Here is a 26,280-nt window from a genome sequence, read left to right as displayed (position 1 = left end):
TGTCTCCTTGTCAAAGCATCTTTGAGCTACCAAAATCAAACCCAATCATTTCTAATTTTCTGGGTTCTATCTATGTGTATACACAGTTAAATACATAGATGATAGATTAGATAGATAGATAGATAGATAGATAGATAGATAGATAGATAGATAGATAGATAGATAGATAGATAGATAGATAGATAGATAGATAGATCTAGGAACATACCTTACAATTGCCAGGTCTTTCTTTCTTCTGCCGGTGGGTCTCTGCCATTCATCTATCATTATGACTGATTGCCTATTAACAATAAGACCACAGAGGAAAAGAGCAATCGGAGGCACAAACATAATCCCCATGCCATATATCATGTTATAGCTGGGAAGACACGGGCAGTTAAATTCTAGTGAACTGTAGATTTTAACACTTGCGAGGGCTAAAAGTCCACAAATCCCGTTCATCACCGACTCTGAGTTTGACTGGAAATACTGAAAAATCATCTTAAACCGATCCATGATGCGGTCTGTTCCAAGATATCCTATACAGCCTTTAAAGAAAAATTCAGTGCGCTTCACCTATAGTATATTGAAGCCCTAGGCTTTTCCTTGTATACGCATGTATATTTAATTTTGCTTGAAGACAATTGCAAGCTTTCTTGCCTAGCTTTGAAGATGTATTCCTTTACAGTGTTTCCCTCCGTGCAGACTGTTCACAAAGCTGAGATTTGGGAGGACTTTCTCTCCCTGCCTGTGATGTAAGCTGCAGCGCCTGTGCCCGGCTTGTGCAGGTAAATGAGTTAGTCAAATGTTTGTTTTACTGAATATATTATTGTCAGCTCTCCTGTAAGCGGATGAGCACATTTAGGAAATAAAGTGCGTCAGAACCTAAAATCAATGAGAAACCGTGTGTTCTAGGAACAGTATGATAAAGCAAAATATATTATTGCTAAACATTTAGGTTTTTTATAATAATAATAATAATAATATTATTATTATTATTATTATACTACACATAATATAATAGATACAATTACAAATTAGCTCACTTTGGGAGAGATGTACCATGCCTTGAAGAAAGATAAAGTTGAGAAGTGGTTCATACCAACCAATCAACTTCTGCCATCTATCTACCACAGTCTTTAAAATGACAGAAGCTCATTGGTTGCTTGGGCAACTACAGTACTTCACTTTATCTCTCTCCCCAAGGCTTGATACATCTCTCCTTTTGACCTTTTGAAGTTCTGTTTTGGGGTGACCAGCAACAGTTCATAGTAAGCTGAAACAAGAGCCCCTGTATTTGCAGGAATGGAATTATCTAGCAGAAAATGGGTCACAGTTCATTTGTTTTGTTTGTCGATGTTTAATTAATGCATTTTCAAAAATACACACGTGTATTAACAGTTGATAATGATTCTTCAACATACATTTGACCAATACACAATAAGACAGAAGATAGCAAATTAAGTTCCAGGAAAGTAAAGAAAAAATGGGATATCCTAGATTTTCCCCTCACTGAGCCATTTCTTATGAGAATTCACCCACAAAGCTATAATTTTGTGAAAGTTTGCATGTACTGTACTTTCTAGTCACATAAGTAGGCAGGAAATGTGGGCCCAGTGCTTAAAGTGGTCCTGGAGACACACACACACACACTAGGCGGAGCCAAGACCAGTGCTAGGGTTTAGGCACCGCTCTGGTTGCAAAAAAGGGGTGTGGTCTCACAAGGATGGGAGTAGTCACGCAATAGTACCCCTATTTCAAATTATGCCACACAGTAGAGCAATCTTATTCATATTACACTGCACATAGTTCCAGATTCATATTGCACTACATATTGTAGTAGTGCCCCCTAGTCACATTAAATAAAACATTAGTGCCTCTTATTCATGTTACTGATTGGCTGCCGGTCCGCGAGCTCTGATTGGCTCACGAACTGGCGGCTGCTTTGAAGTCCGCTATACGCGCCGCGCCAGACACAGCCGTGCTGGCGGGCGCCCGGCGCTCTCACCCCCGTCCCTCACAGCTCTCCAATCCTGACAGCTGAGACGCGCTGCCGCCGGACTGAGCGGCAGCGCGTCTCAGTGACCGCTGGACCGGCCCACGTGGCCATCGGCCCTTCTGGCATTTGCCAGAAGTGCCAGATGGCCAGTCCGGCCCTGCTCAGTACTGTCCCTTGTACACGATGCCCACAGTAGTAATGCCCCTTACACATAATGCCCACAATAGTGGTGCTTATACACATAGGGGGTCATTCCGAGTTGATCGCTAGCTGCAGTTGTTCGCAGCTCAGCGATCAGGCTAAAAATCAGCACTTCTGCGCATGCGTATGCGGCTCAATGCGCACGCATGACATACTTTCACAAAAGCCGATGTAGTTTCACACAAGGGCTAGCAACGCTTTTCAGTCGCACTGCTAGCCGCAGAGTGATTGACAGGAAGTGGGTGTTTCTGGGAGGTAACTGACCGTTTTCCAGGAGTGTGTGTAAAAACGCAGGCTTGTCAGATAAAAACGCAGGAGTGGCTGGGGAAACCCAGGCATGGCTGGGCGAACGCAGGGCGTGTTTGTGACGTCAAAACAAGAACTAAATAGTCTGAAGTCATTGCAAGCTAGGAGTAGGTCTGGAGCTACTCAGAAACTGCACAAAAAATTTTTGTAGCCGCTGTGCAATCCTTTCGTTCGCACTTCTGCAAAGCTAAAATGCACTCAGAGAGGGCGGCGGCATAGCGTTTGCACGGCTGCTAAAAGCAGCTAGCGAGTGAACAACTCGGAATGAGGGCCATAATGCCCACAGCAGTGCCCCTTATACACATCTCTGCCTTTGTCACTCCAGCAGTTCACTGCCTGTGTTCCTCCAGTTTATACAAGCCATGTGTCTCTCCAGCAGATTCCCCACCTCTCTGTGTCCCTCCAGCCTTCTGTCTCCTTGTCTTCAGCCTGCACAGAGCCTGCTTCTCTTCATGGCTGTTCTGCACTTCAGCAGCAGTGATGGCATGACATCACATACACCGTGCCAGAAAAGGATAGCCACTGGGATCTGAGGAGGGGATGAATGCTGTCCTACAGACTCAGCTTAGGTGAGTACCAGGAAGGGGCGAGGCACAGGGAGAGGACCGTGGAACTGACAGGACCTGAGGAAGGGGGAGGCAGCTGCAGCTTGTCAGTTACATTAGCGCCGCCCACATCATCTACTGACAAGGGTGGTGGGGCGGCCTTTTCTGTTGGGAGTTACTGTGCACGGCCATGGAGGAGGTGGAACTCAGTCCATCTTGTTCCTCCCCACCTTAAAACGTGAATATGGCACTGGTAGATTTATTGACTCGGTCTGTGATTAATCAATTAAAATGTAAGACAATTAATTAAGCATAAACGTGCAATTGATAAAGCATAACAATTAAGCATAAGCATTGCTGAGCATAAAACATTTGAGCACTGTCTAAAGATCTTTTAACTAGTGTATGGAGGAACTCTGCCACAACCCTCTCCAAGCCTTAGGTAAGTCCAGGCCATGTGGAAAAGCATGCCAGTTTGAAGCACACAATGGGGGATATCCAATTACCCCGAAAAGCTGGCACGATCTGCAACATATTGGGGGTTTGTTACCTTCTGCAGCACTGGGTTCTGGCTCCTGACAGCTCCTGGTGTAGACAACTCCGGCTCCCCGGCCACATGACGGCTCTGCCCCTAGGCAGAGAAAGTTAAGCGGGGAGTGGCAGTGGGATCAGCTATGTGTGTCCGCTGACCACTGTGTAACAAAAAAAAAAAATCATACTAACCTACCTAGGGACCGATGACCGGTGCTCCGGTGTGGGCTGCCAGTCATCGGGGCTCACTGCTGCTCCTGTGACCCATGGTGCAGTGAAGTGATGCTTTACAGCACTGGAGGTCACAGCAGCATGGAGTCCTGATGAACGGCAGCCCTCCAGAGCACAGATCCGTGGTTGGTGAGTATGATCAGCATTTGGGGGGAGGGGTCGCGACACGGAGAGGGGGTAGTCACGACGGGTGGTCGACCCGGTGATGTCGTCAGCACAAAGGTCACGTTGGAGCGTGCGCAGCACATACTCAGGGTATTCTTTACTAAACATACTCCAATAATGCCGTGGAGTGGCATCGCAGGGACAGAGCCCTGTCCATGCATGTGATAATTGATAAATCCATGCGATGTAACCAATTATCGCAGTTCGGATTGGGTCGATTTTATCACATCTCATCCGCATTCTCAGATGCGAATGGTGATAACTCGACCCCTCAATGATCTTCTGTGTCTATAGAGTAAATATTGACATGTAAAGAGCTGTCAAAGAAACTCCAGATGTTGGTGTAAACCAGTGGTGCAACACAGCATTGCCAGCTGCCATAGCAAAATTTGGGGGTGGGCCTCATAATTTTGGTCCGCCCTCCTTAGCCTCTGAGAATGTAGGGACTAGTGCTTCAAATGAAGCTTCGCCCTGCATGCCCCAGCCTTGCTTATGCTCAGAAAGAACTATGGGGGTCATTCCGACCTGATCGCATGTTAGGTTTTTTCGCTGCACTGCGATCAGGTCAGAACTGCGCATGCGTATGCACCGCAATGTGCAGGTGTGTCGTACGGGTACAAAGTAGATCGTTGCTGTGCGATGGATTTAACAAAGAAACCATTCGCCAAGCCGATCGCAAGATTGACAGGAAGAGGGCGTTTATGGGTGGCAACTGACCGTTTTCTGGGAGTGTTTGGAAAAATGCAGGCATGTCCATGCGTTCGCTGGGAGGGTTCCTGATGTCAGTTCCGGTCCCGGACAGGCTGAAGTGATCGCAGCGGCTGAGAAAGTTTTGAGCTACTCAGAAACTGCACAAATCTTTTTTGTTCTGCTTGGCTGCACATGCGTTCGCACACTTGCAAAGCAAAAATACACCCCCCCATAGGCAGCAACTATCTGATCGCAGCGCTGCAAGAAATAGCTAGCATGAGATCAGGTCGGAATAACCCCCTATGTTTTGCTGTTCGGAGTATGCATGAGGGCTTTGGTATGTGCATGCCCCGAAGAGTAGAGCGGGGGCCTAGGAAGTGTGCAAGAACACAGAGAGTGGGGGCAATGAATACAGAGTACCTGGGGCTGGGCATGTCTGGGACATGGACATAGCCTCCTCTATGCACAACTTCTTTAAAGTGCCTTGATTTTCATAAAATGCTACCAACCCCTTTCTAGTGCTGGTGCCTAGCCAATATCTTGGTGGCCCTGAAAATGTGGACCAACATACACCTCCCCCAGAGCATGGTGAAGCATCAAACAGCTTTGATTACATGTGTTTTTTTGCATGTTAGGTTTTACAGAGTAACTGTAGATGTTACTTACATTTTTTTTAATGCAATAGGAAATAATAGAGAAGCTTTAAAGAACCATGTTAGGTCCTACAGTATATCCATTAGTTGGAAAGCCACGACAGATATCTAATGTGGCTGACATTATAGTTTCATTAGTTCTTGGTTTAGTAATAATCATCTTTCAGAAGACCCAATATCTTTAAAAAACTCTTCAGATGCAATCAATGCTGATGGTCTGGAACATCTGTGCCACATATTGGTGGGCGAGAGTTGTACCACTTGTCCACGTACATCAGTGTCTCCATTTCAGTGTTGATAACATCTCTTTTATCTCCATGTATTTCCCCATTTCTGTCCTCTCTTCTTCTTTCAAAGTACCTCTTTATAGACCTATCTGCAAGTATGAAATTGTACTCTTTGCACATAGCCTCAAAACATTTCTCCTCCACGTCTGCGTACCTGCTCCAGTAGAGTAGTTGCAGTGATGCAACCCTGTTGAAAAAAGGGGTTACAATTCGTGCGACAGCAGCAAGCACAATAAACGTCACCACTAATATGCAACCAATGCCCTGAAAAAGAGAAGACAAGATTACATATTAACCGGGCTCAAAGAGATAACTTTACTGCACTGGTAACATTAGAATGTATATGATAAAATATATACGCTCTTTTGCCAATTCCAATTATATATGTAAAGTGTTACTACTCAGGACTGTTAACCATTGTTTATTATGCATAGGAAAGAATTCATTTCCTGGCAATGTGTGGTTGCAATGTTTGACTCATGTTTTGCACACATTCCACAGAATCATAGTAGCCCAATATTGCTCATTTTCCTACTCACCTAACAGGGGTGCTGGGAAAATTTGTGATGTTAGTGTCTGTAAGGTGCTGCTGCTTTGATCATTCTCACTGTGTTCTTGTGGCACTTTGCGGACATCACAGAATTTAGTGGGTCATTCCGAGTTGATCACTCACTGACGTTTTTTCGCAGCGCAGCATTCAGTTAAAAAAATGGCAAATCTGCGCATGCGTATGCACCGCATGTGCTCGCGCGACGTTCGTGTAGATCGAGCATCGTGGTTTTGCACAGGTTCTAGCGACGCTTTCAGTCGCACTGGCGGTCACAAGAAGATTGACAAAAAGTGGGAGTTTCTGGGTGTCAACTGGCCGTTTTCTGGGAGTGTTTGGAAAAACGCAGGCGTGGCCGTGCATTTGCTGGGCGGGTATCTGATGTCATTACCGTGTCACTCGTCGCAGCAATCATCGCACAGGATAAGTAACTACAGGGCTGGTCTTGTTTTGCACAAAATGTGTTTGCAGGCGCTCTGCTGCACAGGCGTTTGTACTCCTACAAAGCGAAAATACACTCCCCCGTGGGCGGCGACTATGCGTTTGCACGGCTGCTAAAAACTGCTAGCGAGCGAACAACTCGGAATGACCCCCTTAATTCCTCCAATGAATGTAACTGTCCTTTACCGACTCTACAGATAGCGACTAAATCTAGCTTTAGGCAGAATAATGGGGCAGATGTATTAACCTTGAGAAGGCATAAGGAAGTGATAAACCAGTGATACGTGCAAGGTGATAAAGGCACCAGCCAATCAGATCCTAACTGTTAATTTACATAATGGAGCTGATTGGCTGGTGCGTTTATCACCTTGCACATATCACTGGTTTATCACTTCCTTATGCCTTCTCCAGGTTAATACATCTGCCCCAATGTCTCCAGTGGTCACCAATGTTATATTCTAAATTCTTTTACTCAAGTAGGATGGAAGTACTACATTTTTTTTATCTTTAAGTGTCATGGAGCTTTAAGGTGCTTTCCAGGTAACCTGAGAATGTGCATAGAAAATGCATTATACTCACCATAGGGAATGTAGTCAGGATTCCGGCGGTCGGGTTCCCGGCGGTCAGAATACCGACACCAGGATCCCGACAGCCAGAATGCCGGCAGCGCCGCCATGGCTATTCCCTCTCCTGGATGTCCAAGACCAGGCCAGGCGCTACCCACTCAGCGAAGGGATGCAGTGCAGGGAGGCGCTGGGACGGAGAGGCGCTCTCCATGCTCTGCATCCCTTCCCTGCTGCGCCGTTCTGTCACCCCCTGCTGCTGCTGCCAGCTGCTGTGCAGCGCAGGCAGCATGGAAAGCCCCCCCCCCCCCCCCCCCCAATCACCTGTGACAACGGCTGTGTAGGATCAGAGGAGGGGGTGGAGTTACATGGTACAGAAGGGGGCGGAGCTAAACGGACCAGGCTGCTGGAGAGAGAGGGACAGCCAGACTTAGGTAATTGGAGGGTGAGAGATAAGTGTGTGTGTGTGTGTGTGTGTGTGTGGTGGGGGTGTATGCGTGTATATATGTGTGAATTGTGTGTGTGAGGTATGTCTGTGTGCACACGCATTATGGACGCTACTACAGGGGGGCCATTACATGTAAGGATGCTACTAGTACAGGGGCGGCATTACGTATAACGACGCTACTACTGGGGGGGGGCATTACATGTAAGTACGCTACTACTATGGGGAGGGGGCATTACGTATAAGGATGCTACTACTGGGGGGTATTACATGTAAGTACGCTACTACTACTGTGGGAGGGGGCATTACATATAAGGACGCTACTACTGGGGGGCATTACGTATAAGGATGCTAGTACTACTGGGGGGGCATTACGTATAAGGATGCTACTACTACTGGGGGGGCATTATGTATAAGGACGCTACTACTGGGGGGGGCTTTACATGAAAGTACGCTACTACTACTGGGGGAGGGGGCATTACGTATAAGGACGCTACTAATGGGGGGCATTATGTATAAGGACGCTACTACTACTGCGAGGGGGCATTACGTAATAGGAAGCTACTACTACTGGGGGGCATTACGTATAAGGAGGACGCTATTACTACTAGGGGGGAATTACTTATAAGGACGCTACTACTACTAGGAGGGGGGCATTATGTATAAGGAAGCTACTACTACTGGAGGGGCATTACGTATAAGGACGCTACTACTACTAGGGGGAAATTACTTATAAGGACGCTTCTGCTACTGGGGGTGCACTACGTATTAGGACGCTGCTGCTACTGGGGGTGCACTACGTATTAGGACGCTGCTGCTACTACTACTGGGGGGGCATTACGTATAAGGATGCGTCTACTACTGGGGGGGTATTACGTATAAAGATGCTTCTACTACTGGGGTGCACTACGTATAAGGATGCTACTACTACTGGGGTGCATTACATATAAGGACGCTACTACTATGGGTAGGACATTACGTATAAGATAAGATTGTGCTACTGTGTGGCGTAATTTTAAATGTGGGTACTATTGTGTGGCCATGCCCCTTACTTGTGAGACCACATCCCTTTTCCTGGCGCACACCAAAGGTGCGCGCTGACCCTTTGTTGAATATGAGAGGGCGCAAATTTATAGTTTGCAGGGGGGCGCCGAACTCCCTAGCACCGGCCCTGCATGACACCCAGAAAGTGGGAATATAACCTGTGGTGAGTGCAGCGAGCCACTGAGCCCGCAAACGGCTTTGTTGCACTGCCCCCCTGCCGGTATTCTGGTGGTCGGGATCCCGGCGATGGTATTCTGACCGTCGGGAACCCGTACCCAATGCCACCATAGACCTGAAAAAGCACTGGAGTATCTGGGTTTGGGTTTTCCATGTATAGTAGATCAAGTATTCTAGCACTGAATACTAAGTACTTGGCGAAGTTAAAATAGACTGTCCCCTCTCTACCAGGTTGGTGTTGGAATAACAGCGGCCAGGATCATGGAGGTCAGAATACCTACTGTACCTTGGGATCCTGGCCGCCAGAATGCCGGCAGCGGTGCAAGCACTAGAAAGCCCCTTGTGGGCTCGCCACGCTGTGGGCTCCGTGGCTCGCGACAATTGCCACAGATTCTATTCCCACTCTATGGGTGTCGTGGACACCCACAAGTGGGAATAGCCCTGGCACCGCTGCTGGCATTCTCAGCAGTCGGGATCCTGGCGTCGAAATTCTGACCGGCAGGATCCCGACCGCCGGGATATTGACTTAATTCCTCTCTACCACGTTTCTACACAACATGGTGGTCCACAGTCACCTTTGTGTTGGTTAGGGCCTTCAGACCTAACCCTAACATTCCGGGGATTCAGGTCGGAGCAGACGGAACATAAACTGGAATTTTTCACGTATGAACTTTGGGTTTTATAGTATGTTGAATTCCACAGTCTACTGTACCTTCCAAATTGGAACATACCATGTTGCTTTACAAGGGGAGCAAATACACTTGTATTTTTTCTGTGCAGGGTAAATGGTATCCGGACTCCAGGTCGACAACAAAAAGGTCGACACACCTTAGGTCGACGCCAATTGGTCGACACAACTTAGGTCGACATGGACAAAAGGCCGACAGGAACAATGTCGACATGGGAAAAGGTCGACATGAGTTTTTCACGATTTTTTTTCTTTTTTTGGAACCTTTTCATACTTAACGATCCACGTGGACTACGATTGGAACGATAATCTGTGCCGAGCGAAGCGAAGGCACCATGCCCGAAGCATGGCGAGCGAAGCGAGCCATGCGAGGGGACGCGGTGCACTAATTGGGGTTCCCGGTCACTCTACGAAGAAAACGACACCAAAAAAACATAAAAAACTCATGTCGACCTTTTTTCATGTCGACCTTGTTCCTGCCGACCTTTTCTCCATGTCGACCTTTTGTCCATGTCGACCTAAGGTGTGTCGACCAATTGGTGTCGACCTTTTTGTTGTCGACCCTTAGTCCCAGACCCGGGTAAATACTGTCTGTTTTTGCATGTAGCCCACAAATGTTAGAGAGATTTATGTTAACACTGCAATTTAGATTTCATTTTAAACACACCTGACCCAACCCAAATTTAAATCTCTCTGCACATTTTACATCTGCCCCATCTGCAGTGCAACATGGTTTTGCCCAGGTGCACAGTTACTTGGGTTTTTTTCTTTGTGGGTTTTTTTTTTTTTGCTTTGCTTACAAATCAGAATCAGGCCTTAACTTTGGAATTTAAGAACTTTTGGTTGTCACTCTTAATCCAGAATGAATCAATGAATCACTCTAAGGGGCCTATTTATCAACTATTATTTGCGGGGTAGTCCTCAAAAAAAAAAAAAACATGTTTGGGGCGTACTCGCAATAAGCACTGTATACATCAAATGTATCTACAGGGAACCGCAGCAGATATCAGATATATCTGCTGGAATCCCCCATTTTTGACTGCAACAGCAAGCCTCCAAAAAAACCTATGGGGCTGGCCAAATTTACCAAGCTCTGGAAATCATTCCTGAGCTTTGCCTTGCTAGCTAACGTTAGCCATTGTAGCCTGTAAATTACACTGCACTAAAAGTACCTGGAAAAGGATCCATATGTTTTCCCGGCACTCAACACTCACCCATATGCGGTAAGCTGACCATACATGTGCAACAGTATAGCAGCTGCCGGCAAATGACTTTTACACATCACAGGGAACTATGATATACATTATGCTGGCAGTACTTAAATACTTTATACCACGAATAGCAGTAATAAAAAAATTGTAATTATTGGGTCTAGGACCCTCTAAATCCCATTGGTTTAAATTTCAATACTCCCAATCATAATCTTTATAGCCTTCAACTGGCATTCCTTTATGGATGGCACCCTACCCCAGGGACGTAAGTTCATCCCAGGCGTCCAGAGGCAAGTTGGAGTTTGGTGCTCCCCCCATCTCCCTTAAATAAAGGGAAAACTGTACGTGTGTGTGACATAAGCACACACGACTTACAGAATTATATAGATAGTGCTTTCAGCCAGTCTACAGGGACCAGCGCTGTGTGATGATGGCCAGTGAGCCAGGGTCAGACTCACGAGATTCGGACATCTGCAGCATGCAGAATTCACCAGTGAGTCCCATCTCATAGTCCAGCCGCAGCGTCAGGTGCACCTCCACAGTGCAGGCTGATTGGTAACAGTCCTGTCCCCTATTGCAGGTGATAGATTGGCTCCTGAGACAGAGCTGATTAAAGCTGCAGCAGCATCTGGTGCACCGCAGAGCTCCGCTGGAAGAGCACTTTGATCCCACTGTGAACCACAAAGGTTCCCCTTTAGGGCTCAAGCCCGGAGACAGGAGTCTCCATTGCCTCTGGGAGTTACGCCCCTGATCTACCACTGGGGATGGTTATTTCCAAACATCCTATTGATTTTTACAAGCTAAACCTTGAACCTGTCCTTTCCCATGTGTGGTATTGGAAAAAGAGAATAGGGTTGTACTGTTAAGGTGCACACTGTGTATAGTAAAATATAACTTTTATTTCTATGTTAACAGGCCGTTAATTGGCCAACATGAAAGCAAAATATATGTTAAAATCAATTCAAGATTCAAATGAATGTGCTCAAAGATAGAAAAGGTGAGAATTAAAAATAACTGCTCCGTTGACTGCAACACTACACATTTTGTTATATATACTGTAAATATAATATTCTAGAAATTTCGTGTGTCCTGTTAGATGAGTCTGTGTGTACTTTACATTGAATAAATGCACCTATAATGTTGAAGATCTAATTACTCTTGCTTATTCATGTCCCTATAGTTGGTATCTACATATCCTTCCAACTTAAGATGCTGTCAGAATAAACCATTGTGAGTTCTCATGTGTGAGGTATATACTGTATATTCTTATGTATCAGTGCATAAGCACTAAATACATTAATTGTGTCAATATTGACAAGTGAGGTGAGGGAGATCTTGATACAATGTAATAAACTAGTCGAACACAATATTGTGCCACAATGTATCAACCTCTTAATATGGGACTTGATTTGAATAATTCAGGCTGTGCTTCAAATACACTCCTGCAAATGCTGTCATAAACCTATACATGCTGTTTAAGCTATTAGCGCTGCAGCCCTTAGATGATTGTAATAAAAATCCTGATGAAACATGATGAAATCATCTTGAATCAATTTAATCAAGAAATTGCACAGCTTTGTGAGAGACTTAAGAACTTTGAATCCCTAGAAAAATTTCAGCAACGATACGATAAATATAAAAAGGAAACAAAAGTATATAAAAATTAGATTATTGAAAGAAAAAGAAGAAAATACCAAAGGGACAAAACTGACTACTCACTAAATAGAGTTTTCAGATGGAATATCCCCACTGCTAAAAGTGTAAAGAATAGGAATATACAATACTCTAATTATTCGACATCTGAATTAGATTCCTCTGAGGGAGAAAACTCTAGGAGTGTCAACAGATTCCAGAGGAGGGATTTTTTAGGCAAATCCCCCCAGGGAACCATGGGAAAGATGGAGAAAAACTAGGAGGGGCCAAAGGGGGAAGAAGAAAGAGGGACACAATAGATTGGAGAGAAGAACCAAGGGAAATAAGGAGATAGAGGAAATAGGTGACCAGGGGATCGAGAGGGACCCAGATATGTCAGATTCTCTTAAAATTATCAATCTGACAAATAGAACCCTAACAGAGAAACAACTTATGATACTCAGCAAGGGTCTTTCCTTCTCACCCACACAAAACTTGGACAGGGTTGAATGTGAGAAAGACTTAAACCTGTTCACTCGAAAACTCCTCAAAAAGTTCTTCTACAATCTAAATCCCAAAAATTATGTTTTATTTTTACTTTTACATTTAAACATAAAACATCTGATTATGAACCATATTCACTGGCTTTAATAAAATAATATAAAAGACAATTCTTGGTTTCGGTTTTCAATTTTCTGTCTCAATGCACTATTTTGTACATCTGCATATTTCCTCCAAATATATAAAAGACACCATGTAACATTGTACATATAGTAATGATTTTACAGAAAAAAGACCCTTTTGTATCTATAACAAAACAATGTTAATAGGCTTATTGCAACAAAAGAATTTCTATACCAGCTTGCAACATAGATGCAGGTGTTAGTAAATTAGTAAGCTATTGCAATAAAGTTTCCTGTATCCAGTATATTTATGATGCCTTGAAAATCTGTGTCCAAAAGATTTTAGAACGTCACAATCAATCTGATTTTCAACTTGCCAAGCAGGAAGCAGTTAGTAAGCATGCCTGGTTTGAGACAGTTCTTTGCAAAGTTATATAAAGCAATTTCTATTAGACATGGCCATGCTATTTAGATGTTAGAATACAATTGTTACCACGTACTCCCTCTGGGTTGTAAGCAGCGCTTATTGACTCCCGGCTCTGGTGCTCCAAACCCTTGATATGAGCCTTATCCGTAGATGTATAAAAAAGTCCCAGCAGTCGGAGGTAATTCAAATGGGCTCAGCCAGTAAATGTTCCACAGATATCTCAATCAGAGACACGTTTCCCCACCTTAAAGCAACTCGGCGGCTTCCTCAGTCAGTATAGTGTGTGGCCCAGCTTGGCTGTTTTGAAAAAATATATGTCTTCCACGAATCAATGGAGAAATACACAGAGAACATCCTTATTTATTGTAGATACATTGATGATATCCGGGAACTCCGGGAATTGAAGCAGTTTATTTCCCTTCTGAATACCAATGATTTAAATCTCAAATTGACATGTGAAATGAGCCAGGAACAGATCAATTTCTTGGATCTGACCATAAGATTCAATGAAGAAGGTAGAATTTCCACAGACAATTTTAGGAGGAAGATTGCTACAAATAGTATTCTCCATTTTCAGAGTTCACATTTCCCTCTGACCATCCATACCATTCCAAAAGGTGAACTCTTGCGAATTAAGAGGAATTGTTCCAATGAAGAAACCTCTGAAATCAGGAAACGGGAACAAAGCAAGAGATTCAGAGGCAGAGGATACAGCGAAAGACGTATAAAAAGAGCAATTCGCGAAGTGGAAAAATACCCCAGGGAGTCTCTTTTGAAATCCAAGTTGAGATCTAATAAAGAAGAACCCATTAGATTCATTGGAACCTTCAATGCACAGTGGCACAATATAGATTCTATCCTGCAGTCCTAAAAACAGACAGTGACTTAGATAGGATTTTACCAGCCAAAGTTAAATGTAGCTGGAAAAGGTCACAAAATGTTCAGGACAAACTAGTCCATAGTCACACGTGAAGGATCAGCACCCAAATCATCTATGTGCTGTGGGCATTGCAAAGCTTGCAAATACATGGTCCCCAAGAAACATTATCTGGACAAATTCAACAAAAAATGGACAATATCAAGACTAATTACATGCACAACGGTGGGCACAATATTACATCTTGCATCTTGAATGCCCTTGTAATAAGTCGTATATTGGGAAAACGACGAGACCCCTTAAAGTACAAATACTAGAACACGTGGGCAATATACGCAATGTTAATAGGGACATAGGAAACTTCAGAGTTCTCTCACCTGTAGCAAGGCATTTTCAGAAATCCCACAATAGCGATCCCAGTGGACTTAGAGCCTTTGGGATGAAGCATATCCAATTGGGAATACGTGGAGGGGATTTAGAACGAGAACTCCTGAAAACCGAGACCAGGATGATTTTCCTGATGGATAGCATGCACCCAAAAGGACTTAATGAGACAAACATCTTTAGTCCGTTTTTGTGAACTACCAAAAACTAATACCAATGTCCATTTCCACAACTGTAAGATGAGGAAACAGTTATATCCTGTCACCCCATTTAAAGGCTATAGTCCATGAGTTCAACTGTTACCTAGAATATTATAAAGATTCATCCTTATAAAAGGATGAGCAGGACACAAATGTGAGAAGGAGACTCTTATAATATAAGATACCTATATAGGAATCATGTTCAAAAAGATGCTTAATTTAATCACAACATTACATCGTATATATCCTAGACTAAATTAACATACATCCAAAAGAAGGAATATATCAAGGGCACATAAGAACCCAACCATTAGACCAACATGATTATGATCCCATACTTTTAATGGGATGTCTTATCTTTTCTAAGCTTAGATCCAGATGCCCATAAGGCTTAAGATGTTGACGAGAATAACTGGGGTGTAAGAAATTAACAGACTTCCAAGAGTATATATCTCTTTTAACTGTCATCTGCTAGATTTGCTCCTGTCTTGATTTGAGTATGACCATATGAATAATAGTCTTCTCAGTATTAATCTACTGTATTAATCGAGTATAACCATTTAATCGAATCTTCTGTATCAATCGAATATAATCATTTAAGAAACAACTCTCTTTATGGGCTTCAGGATGTGATTGTATGCAACTTTAACCTACACGTGATATCAACAGATTTAATTACAACCATCACTATCTGCGTAATTTCACTGTTTGAGAATATAAATTTTTACTGCACTCTTTCAATGAGTCTTGTCCAATTCATTTTTCACAAACACCTCTTATTTCTGGCGTTTTATAACAATTTATTGACACCTAGCACTTTCAGTTAGCACAGATATATTCAGAATTTATATTTTATTTTCAAAGGTTTAGTACACTAATCAATGACACATCTATCTATATAGTGCACGTTTTTCTGGTTCATCTTAGGAAATATGGTAATGAGAATTTCCTCTCATTCTAGGCTTCAATATATTATTAATAAGCATCCTTGTACGTGGAATGGTACCTATGGAAAGGACTTTGAAATTTAGATCTATTTCAACTCAGAAGGAGTACAGGTATTAATTCTATAATGTAAGGAATACACATATCGGAGCGGAAAGCATCGTATTTTTAGTATTAAATCAAATACATGGTTCCCCTCAATAAGACGCAAAGATAATAGGCTTATGCCTTGTAGTTTACAAGATTTTCTCTTTAACAATCACCACAATAGTTAGGATTATATTACTTAAGTGTCTTACATTAAAAATCATTAGACATGATAAGATGGTAGGAACTATTGAAACTTAGATTCACTACAACCTATAGACAGTACAGGTTTCGATGTTACACAATAAAGGAATACATACATCAAAGTGGAGAGTATTGCACTTATTGCATCAGATCAGAGAAATGACTCCTCTTAATAGGATGCAAAGATAGCAGGTTGATGTCTTGGAATCAGAGATTATCTCTTTAATGACAGGGTACCAGCTAATAGAGAAGGATACTATCCTCTGAGGGTTAGACTATAACATATATTATGGTGTCATTGGTACCCATGTAGAAGTCATATGTATTTGTGCACTCATTACATATGAATCTCTATTATAGTCTGTATCTTTACCTCATTAAAGAACAGTACTTACGTGGGAAATATTTTTTTTTTTTTTTTTTTTTTACTTGAAGCCCGAGGTGCGGTGCTTCCTCACCCAGTGTCTGTGCCAAACGTGCTGGGGGCATAGGTACTTGGACCCTCTCCCAAAGGAGAAGGGCCCCGTTACTCCCCTACCCCTCAGAGCCAAAAGGCCTACTGAGGGGAAAAAAGGGACTGTGGGTCCCCCTTTGCCAAAGCGCAGAGGGACCCTCGTGTGTCCCCAGGGTTGGCCAAAGCTTCCCCCGGGGACTGAAAACTGCGTCTGGTCCTCCCCCCGTGGAGAGGACCTCAGCATCTTAGAGGAGAGGGTGGCCCATAAGGGTCTCACCTAAACCCCAAACGAAAAACGTGAACGTGACAAACTAAACAAAATAAGTGCTGTGCATAAATAAATAAGCCCCAGCCAGAAGGCCGGGGAGGGGGTATAAAAAATTGTCCTTGCCCTAGCCAAAAGGCCAGGGCAAAGGAAAAAGTGCACCAGAAGTTGGGTTGTGACAGTACTCGTGCCATCAAAGTGCAAAGGCGCCTGCACCAGTGCAAATTAAGGCACCCCTAGGTCACCCCAGGGGCACATGTCACCTCGAGCTACGAGCCGCTTCCCGTCTCTCAGCCAGACCAAGTTTCATACCTGCTCTGTGCCAGGGTCAACCCCCAGTACGAGAGTAGATACTAGACCAGGCTGTTCCTAATCAACGTAAGGGTTCCTTAGGCCCATACGAAGTAGGAATACTCAGCCCAGTTTTTCTCCACTCTCGACCAGGGGCCTTGCCACACCCCAGCCTGGTACTCCACAAGGTGTTTCTCCATTCCACATCTAGGAACCTCTCACGCTCCTAGTGTAAGAACAGGTATTCCACCCTGTGTTTCCCTCGAGCAGATACTACACTTGATCTTAGCCAAAAGGCCGAGGGAAATGTAATAGACCATGGGCATCGGAGGGATCCTGGGTGAGGGCAATGCCTGTATGTATACACTAAATCAAAATGTGTACCCCTGGAATATCTAACGGTGGGGGTGATGGATTATTATACGGTTAGAATGGGAGTACCGGAATTATCCTTGGTGAGGGTCATTTCCGTATATGCATACTGTATATGAAATCACTACATGCACCCCCGGAAGGTCCAGTAAGCTTGCCGATGGGGGAGATGGATCATCATACGGCTAGGAACGGGAGTGACCGTCATCCGTATGATCTCTGTATCAATATAACAGGGTCACTCCCTCGGCTATAAGTATCAGCCGCAGTGGCTTTACACCGCAGGGCAGAGAGCGATAGTAACTGATTATTTTTAATATGCAGGAGAGCACTGGGCTGTGATTGGATGTAATAACCAGATGATTGAAGGGTGACAGGAGATAGGTCCATTCAAATGAATAAATACCCTGTCAGTGGAGACACTCAGGTTAAGCCTCGACAAAGCAGTTAGTGAAATGCGTGCATCGGCACTTCGTTCTGCTCCGTTGTTTCTGCAATAACTACTAAAATTATCTCTGTGTGTGCAAGAAGGGATGACTGATCGCTACACGGCCAGCACGGGAATACCCGCTAATCGGACAAATGCTGATTAGTTCTATGCCGTTGCAGCATGGTCACCCTTCTCTTTACCTGTGAATAACACTGTTAGCTGGTCCCTGCCCGACACGGCACCTCATGCCAATATTGGCTTTAATTACTGTGTGCCGCTACGGTGCAGATATTCTACGTACCAGCATATTTTGTTAAATACATGCGGTCAGTATTTTAGTTGTAAGTCATTGATGAAGTTTAGTTGGATAGGGAAGACTGATCACTGTATGGTTATGTACGGGAGTACCCGTCGATTCTAAACAATATTTGACTGACACAGTATCATTACAGCGGGGCTACTCTCCTTCGCAAGCTAATAGCAGCAGGTGTAGCGGCTCCTGCACTCCATGGTGGAAAGTGTCAGGGTCGGTAAAAGTCATCTGTGCAGATGTATTATGGCTGCCTCATGCACTATCATTTATTTTTATTAGCAAGAATAGCGCATCAAGCCCCACAGTGCATCCATATCTCTGGGGGAATTGTCGGTGGCATGGTTAAAGCTGTCAGCTGGTTTCTGCTCGGCATAGCACCTCAAGCCACTATTGGCCTGAATCGATGTATGCCGTTGCGGCGCAGCTAACCTCCATTATTTACTATTAGGTGTCTGGTCATTGATCACCAGTAAAGTTCTGTTGGTGGGCCAGATTTATTGCTGCATGGTCAGGAACGGGAGTGCCCATTATCCCAATAATACCAAACCAATACAGGTTTGATTAGCAGGATCACTCTCCCCCAAATTGATAACAGCAGTTGGGGTGGCTCTTGCAACGGATGGTGACAAATAATTTATTTATTTGGCCAGACACCCCCGTGCCAATACATTACGACTGCCCTACTCGCTAATAATTATTACAACCAGGCGAGAACAGTGCACCTAAGTCTCAATTACAGTGGTTATGATCCCTGTGGGGAACCCATTGTGGCATTATATAACGGGAATATCTGAATGTTTATTACAACACAACTAATTCTCCACCAGTGGCGATGAACAGTCTGAATTATCTATATCATGTACTTTATAATTAAAAGGGAATAGAAACCAAGAGTGGCCGTAGCAACATCATTTTTCAATCACACCACTCCCCCCAATAGTACCACGTGAAGGTCCATATACTGGATGCTCGTACCCTATAATACTAGGGGTAGCAAATAAGAGCATTACAATCATCTAAGGGCTGCAGCGCTAATAGCTTAAAAAGCATGTACAGGTTTATTACAGCATTTGCAGGAGTGTATATGAAGCACATCCTGAATTATTCAAATCAGGGCCCTCATTCCGAGTTGATCGGTCGCAAGGCGAATTTAGCAGAGTTACACACGCTAAGCCTACGCCTACTGGGAGTGTATCTTAGCTTCTTAAAATTGCGACCGATGTATTCGCAATATTGCGATTACACACTACTTTGCAGTTTCTGAGTAACTTCAACCTTACTCTGCCTGTGCGATCAGTTCAGTGCTTGTCGTTCCTGGTTTGACGTCACAAACACACCCAGCGTTCGCTCAGACACTCCCCCGTTTCTCCAGCCACTCCTGCGTTTTTTCCGGAAACGGTAGCGTTTTCATCCACACGCCCATAAAACGCCGTGTTTCCGCCCAGTAACACCCATTTCCTGTCAATCACATTACGATCGCCGGAGCGATGAAAAAGCCGTGAGTAAAAATACTATCTTCATTGTTAAATTACTTGGCGCAGTCGCAGTGCGAATATTGCGCATGCGTACTAAGCGGATTTTCATTGCGATGCGATGAAAAATACCGAGCGAACGACTCGGAATGAGGGCCCAGGTCCCATAGTAAGGGGTTGATACATTGTGGCACAATATTGTGTTCGTTTATTACATTGTATCAAGATCTCCCTCACCTCACTTGTCAATATTGACACAATTAATGTACTTAGTGCTTATGCACTGATAAATAAAGAATTAAGGTTCAAAAAGGGTTGAGATTGCCTAAAGGATAAAAAAAGGGGCAGACTAGATGGGCCAAGTGGTTCTTATCTGCCGTCAAATTCTATGTTTCTATGTTTCTATATACCTCACACCTGAGAACTCACAATGGTTTATTCTGACAACATCTTAAGTTGGAAGGATATGTAGATACCAACTATAGGAACATGAATAAGCAAGAGTAAATAGATCTTCAACATTATAGGTGCATTTATACAATGTAAAGTACACACAGACTCATCTAACAGGACACATGATATTTCTATAATATTATATTTATATATAACAAAATGTATAGTGTTGCAGTCAACGGAGCAGTTATTTTTAATTCTCACCTTTTCTATCTTTGAGCATATTCATTTGAATCTTGAATTGATTTTAACATATATTTCGCTTTCATGTTGGCCAATTAACGGCCTCTTAACATAGATATAAAAGTTATCTCCTATATAATAGCCCAGATCTGTGACTTTGTGCTTCATTTGCTAACGCTGGGCGGAGTCACAACACTGGGCGGAGTTAGTCAAATGAGTCACAGATCTGGGCAAATCTATAGGAGACTAGGAGCAGAAGCAGATGGTATGGGCATGGCACAGGCAGGGGTGCATACCCCCCAGCTTTCTTCAGGCAGACAGGGGTGCATACCTCCCAACTTTCTTTAGGCAGAATGAGGGACACACACACACACACACACACACACACACACACACACACACACACACACACACACAGCGAAAAGGGGGCGTGGTCAACGAAAAAGGGGTGTGGCTTCACGGGAGGACCCGCGATCACGAGCCACGCCCCTGTTTTCATCAGTGAGGGGGCATGCCCAGCGCTCTGTGAGCTGCTGGCATGCCCCCAGGGGCGGATTATGAGTCTGGGGGGCCCAGGGCACTTGAGTCATCTCAGTGCTGTGCCTGCTGTGTGTTTGGGGGCGTGGCCTAATCGCGGACGTGTGGCCACGCCCTCTTATGCAAATTCCGGGATTTTTTTTTTTTTACATGGGATTTTGGCCCCTCAGCTAGGGGTAAATCCAGACACCCCCCCTACACACCAGCACTGGCAGAAAAAAGTATGGAGGCTTCTGCCTCCCTGCAACACCACAGACCTGCCAGCAGCGTGTGCTGACTGTAGGACAATGCTGCTGCTGTTACTGGCAGGACGGGGGAGCTTCAGAGCTGGGACAGAGCTACTCCAGCCGGGGGGGGGGAGGGGGCTAAAACTGTGGGGCCCGCGGTACATACCCCCTGGGCCCCCTCCTTAATATGGCTCTGCTGCCGGAACCCCCCTCACACTTTAGGCGGCGGGCAGTGCTGCAGAAGTCCGCGCTGCTTGCAGGCTCTGACCCCCTCCTCCCTCCAGCAGCAGCGTCTCCTGGGGGCTAACCAGTCACTCCCATTCTCCCCTTACCACAGTGCCCGGCGGCCGCGCGAGGTCCGCGGTGTGTGACTGAGGAGGGGGGGAGGGATGCGGACGGGCAGAGGAAGCAGGACTCCAGCCTGAGAGAGTCAGCCATGCCAAGTCTCCACCAGCAGCAGATCCCAACAGGTTGGAGTGGAACAGCAGCAGTGACTCCGGTAAGACACATCTGTCTGTCACCACTGTTTTGTCCCTAATACCAATCTCTCCCGTGCCCTGTGTTCTGTCATGTCCCTGTCACCCCTAGCCTTGCTCTGTCACCCCTGGCCTTGCCCTGTCACCTTTATCCTGGCCCTGTCACCCTTATCCTGGCCCTGTCACCCCAGTGCTTGCCCTGTCAACCCTATCCCGGCCCTGTCACCCCTGTCCTGGTCCTGCCGCCCGTACCCTAGCCCTGTCATCCCTATCCTGTCCCTGTAATTTCTGTCCTGGCCCCGTCGCCCCTGTCCTTGCCCCGTCACCCCTGTCCTTGCCCCGTCACCCTGTCCTGGCCCCGTCACCCCTATTCTGACCCTGTCATCCCTGTCCTGGCCCCGTCACCCCTGTTCTGGCCCTGTCACCCCTGTCCTGGCCCTGTTACTGCATACCCTACAACTACCTTTTTGCCAGGTATAGTACCCGCAGCGCCTCCAGACCCCTCCCCAATGCACCACACCTCCGCACCTTCCCCACCACCACATGCGGCACTCCACCCCTCCCCCACACGCTGTGTCTCCAGACCCCCTACACCACCGGCGGCTCCCACTACGCCGCCCCACCACCACCCGCAGCACCTCCAGACCCCCTCCACCATCCACCCCCCATATATGTCTCCCCCCACACCTGCCCCCCCTCCACCCGCAGACACCCTCCTCCATCCGCAGTCCCCCCCTCACCCACCCTTACCCCACCCACGGCACCCCTGCACCTGCCCCTCCACCACCTGCAGCACCTCCGGACCCCCTTCCCCATCCGCCGCACCACCTGCACCTGCCCCTCCCCCACACATGGTGCCTCCGGACCCCCTACCCCACCCCCGGCACCCCCGCCCCTTCCCATCCCACAGCACCTCCGGAACCCCTCACCCATCCGCAACATCCCTGCACCTGCCCCTCTCCCACCCGTGGCACCCCTGCCCCTCCCCCACCTGCAGTGCCTTCGGACCCCTTCCCCATCTGCAGCCCCCACTCCTCTGTCCCTCCCCCACCCTCAGCACCTCCCGACCCTTCCCCATCCAGCCTCCCCCCCGCTTCCGCCCCCCCTCCACCCGCAGCATCTACAGACACCCTCCCCCATCCGCAGTCCCCCCAGCACCCACTACATTCTGTACATCGTTCCCTGCAGGTGCTGTTCACGCCGTCGCAAGGGGCTGTGCCTCCTTCACCATCGCACGCCCTTTCATTGTGCAATATTTACCCACTAACAAAGGAATGCAGGTAATACTCCATATAATACAAATATTGAACCCCAGAAAGGCATGCAGGGGTTAACGGGGCGTAACCCCTTGCGACGGTGTGAAGAGCGCCCGTAGGGTGCGATGAAGCACCTAGTATTTTAATATACACAGTGTGCACCTTAACAGTACAACCCCATTCTCTTTTTCCAATATCTCTTGATGTTATATATGGTTGTCCTAGGTAGCACCCCCAGCTAATAGGAATTTTCAAATATTTGTATTGGGGTTTACATTCTCTCTAATAAAATGAGAAATTTAGATACATAAATCAAGGGTGCAGATTTATTTCAGTTCTTTTTGCTTTCCCATGTGTTCACAGAACTCTCTGCCTGGTGCTGCCTCATAATCTCCTTATTCAGCATGATGAACATTATTAAGATGAACACCTTGCCTAAGGTTTTTACCTCCTACAGACTTATACACATTCCTAATAAAAAGTTCTAACATCTAACAGGCACTTTCTCTGGAGAGGTAATCCCACCCAGATCCTATAGAGGAGCAGGTCACAGCAGGGACTCCAGCTTCCTTTTTCAAACCTATTTCCAACTGATCCATCTGAAGAGTATACTAGTCATGCTGGAAGGTTTGGAAGCAATGGACTGTCATGGAGGAGAACAACTGTAGATACATTTAATAATGTTGCTGATCAGGAGGGGTTGAGGACATGGCAATATGGCGACATGGTGTTGTCAAATTTAATTCCAATTCTAACAGTTACATTTGTGTGGAATAGTTTTTATTCTTATATTCATTTGTTTGCATTTTATGTTGAAAGTGTAAGTCCCATCCCCTCCCACTTATCTCTTACCTGTGATAAAAATTTAAGGAATCTGGATATTGCTTTCCTGGTGGAGGATCTGTGGAGTATCTCAAAGTTCTTGCAGGGCACTTGAGCCAGTAGATATGCTGTGTCATACTTAGAGTAGTCTGCAAAGCCCCCAAACTGCTCTGGATCCACTGTCTCACTGAATGCACAAACAAATAGCTTCCCATCTAGCAAACACACGAGGATCCACAAGAGCGGTGCAGCCAATGCTCTAGAAATCATTGCTATAAACAGCTGTCTGGAACAAGAGAATACAGACAGAATATGAAGATAGGATCCTTTGTGACCACATTGTCACCAACATAGATCTGACAACTGGGGAATAGAAATGTAAGACCTGTATTACTGTTAATGAAGGCTAGAGAAGCAGTAGCAAATTTCCCATTAGGCATGTGAGGCACGTGCCTAGGGGTGGCACTTGGATGCTTGTTTTAGTACTGTCAGACCAAGTGTGTAAATGGGTAGGACTGCCCTTGTAAGCTGTCATACTTCTAAATATGTATACATTATTAGAAATAACAAAGGTAATTTACAGCACTCACAAACAAAAAGTATTTGTTTTGACTACTATTATGTTATTACTATTAAGCTGCAAAGAGACTCCCTCTAATATGTAACACCAAGTCTATGACACATCTGAGTTTAAGGACTTCCCACAGGATAAACTACTTAGAAAATCAGCTATGGCATAATCCTTCATAGTTTAATTTCTTAAAGAACCAGGTTCCTATAAGTGCACCAATGAAAGAATGGCCCCATATACTGTATGTATTGGCCTGTCATAAACCTGGACTTTCAAATTCCGTTTCATGTGCTACTATAAATGAATCATCACTTACCTGCCCTGCAGGTTAGATGTTCTAGTTGCACTTGTATTGTGGAGCTAATGCATGGGTGCCGCCATGTTGGACATTGTCAGCTGACCGCATCTCCTCCAGAATGCTTCCTTACTTCAGCTCAAGTCTAGCAGCCAATCTGTGACCCGCAGCTCTTATTTAAATCCTTCTTGTTCACCGGCACACTGCCAGATCAACAAGTCACATTGCTAAATTCCATAGTAACATACTTAATGAGGTTGAAAAGAGGCAAAATGCCCATCGGGTTCAACCTGTATCTGTATTAATCAGTGCACATTATAATGCACCAGCCGCAATAATGGATTCATACCTATTGACAACTATATTTATCACTCCCATATACATAATGTCAGTATATTAAATGCTATAGCCTTGGATACCTTTATCAGCTAGAAAACTGTCCAATCCATTTTTAAATGCATTTAAAGAGTCCACCATTATTACCTTCTCTGGCAGGGAGTTCCAAATCCTTATTGGCCTAACGGTGAAGAACCTTTTCCTACGTTGTGTACGGAATTTTCTCTCCTCTATCCTCAGTGAGTGCACACATGTCCTATACAGAGATTTATTAATCTCTTCTCTATTCAGTTGTTTAAAGACCTTAATTCTGTTTGATTGATATAACAAATCTACACTAAACTATATGTGGGGGCAACTCTACTGTTGCCTGAATTCAATATAGAATATTGCTAGAATACCAATGGTCAATGGAGGGTGCTGTGTAAACAGTCCTTTTTAGCACAATATAATTATTCGTGCTGTATATAAGGCATATAGCCAGTAGATTTAATAACATTTTTCCACTACTGTTACCCCTATATTTTTCCCATTAAGTGTGTAGGATGCAAGTTTGTTTTTAATCCAAAAGTGCATAACTTTGCATTTTTCAATATTTAACCTCATTCCCCATTTAGACGCCCAGGTTTCAAGTTTAAGAAAGTCATTCTGTAGAGACTCCACATCTACTGAGTTCCTGCCTGCTGCTTTCAAGTTCTACAGAGTTCTGTTTTGCAGCACTTGCATTCCACTCTCTGGAATAATGCATCATAGATTTTCCTGCAGATTACCTGGATCTCTGTGTGCAGTTAACCTCTGATATTCCTGCAAGCAAGTTATCTATCTACTTCATGTGCAAGTTCCAGCCTACTACCAAATACTCATTCAACTGGAAATTATCATCTGTATCGTCCTTATAACTCCTGTATTCCCCTGCAGTAAGCAAATATTATAGTGTGTGTGAGGAATATAAATATCAAGTAGAGAATATCTATATTAGGTTACCAAGAAAATGGTTGCAAAGTACCTACATGGGAAAAGTGAAAATAACGTACAGATCAACATGCAGGAAATCTGCCCGGAAGGAACGGTAAGAAATACAGGGAAAGCAGGTTAAACTTAAATGCATCATGGATCCCTCAGTTTGCACCTAGAACAAAAGGTACTCTGCTTTTTTTATCAGCACAGCATCACACCTTGATTGATGTCACTTAAGTCCATGCTGACTGTCTGGTTACTTAAATCTGGGATCCTCCCTGAACAGCTGAAATCTCTTTTAACTTAAACCAAATCATTCTTCTTAACTCCCCCTGTAGAAGGATTACCTAAAATATGGGGTGTTCACATCTAAAATATGGGGTGTTCACATTACTCTCTGCTACTTCGCTACAAATTGACTGTAAATATGATAATTGTGAGGTGAGATTGGCTGGATAATTCATTTATGTGAACTGGTATTTCTGAAT

The 26,280-nt window shown here is 44.8% G+C and overlaps 1 protein-coding gene across 12 annotated transcripts in view; it reads right to left on the bottom strand.

Annotated features, from left to right (window-relative positions):
- The window catches only part of CALHM3 (calcium homeostasis modulator 3), a 140,569-nt gene that overhangs the window by 5,038 nt on the left and 109,251 nt on the right, over positions 1-26,280 (bottom strand). For 11 of the 12 annotated variants that reach the window (XM_063961996.1, XM_063961993.1, XM_063961992.1 and 8 more), the window contains 3 exons: positions 23,664-23,919; positions 5,742-5,851; positions 209-280 (listed from right to left, as the gene is read on the bottom strand). In XM_063961996.1, coding sequence (XP_063818066.1) covers positions 209-280; positions 5,742-5,851; positions 23,664-23,919 — 438 coding nt within the window. Of the gene's footprint in view, positions 1-208; positions 911-5,741; positions 5,852-23,663; positions 23,920-26,280 lie in introns of those variants that run through there. The other variant, XM_063962004.1, reaches the window with a different exon arrangement.

This window comes from Pseudophryne corroboree, chromosome 3 (genome assembly GCF_028390025.1).
Source record: "Pseudophryne corroboree isolate aPseCor3 chromosome 3, aPseCor3.hap2, whole genome shotgun sequence".
NCBI classification, from domain to species: Eukaryota; Metazoa; Chordata; class Amphibia; order Anura; family Myobatrachidae; genus Pseudophryne; species Pseudophryne corroboree.
This window is presented reverse-complemented; position numbering and strand designations above follow the sequence as displayed.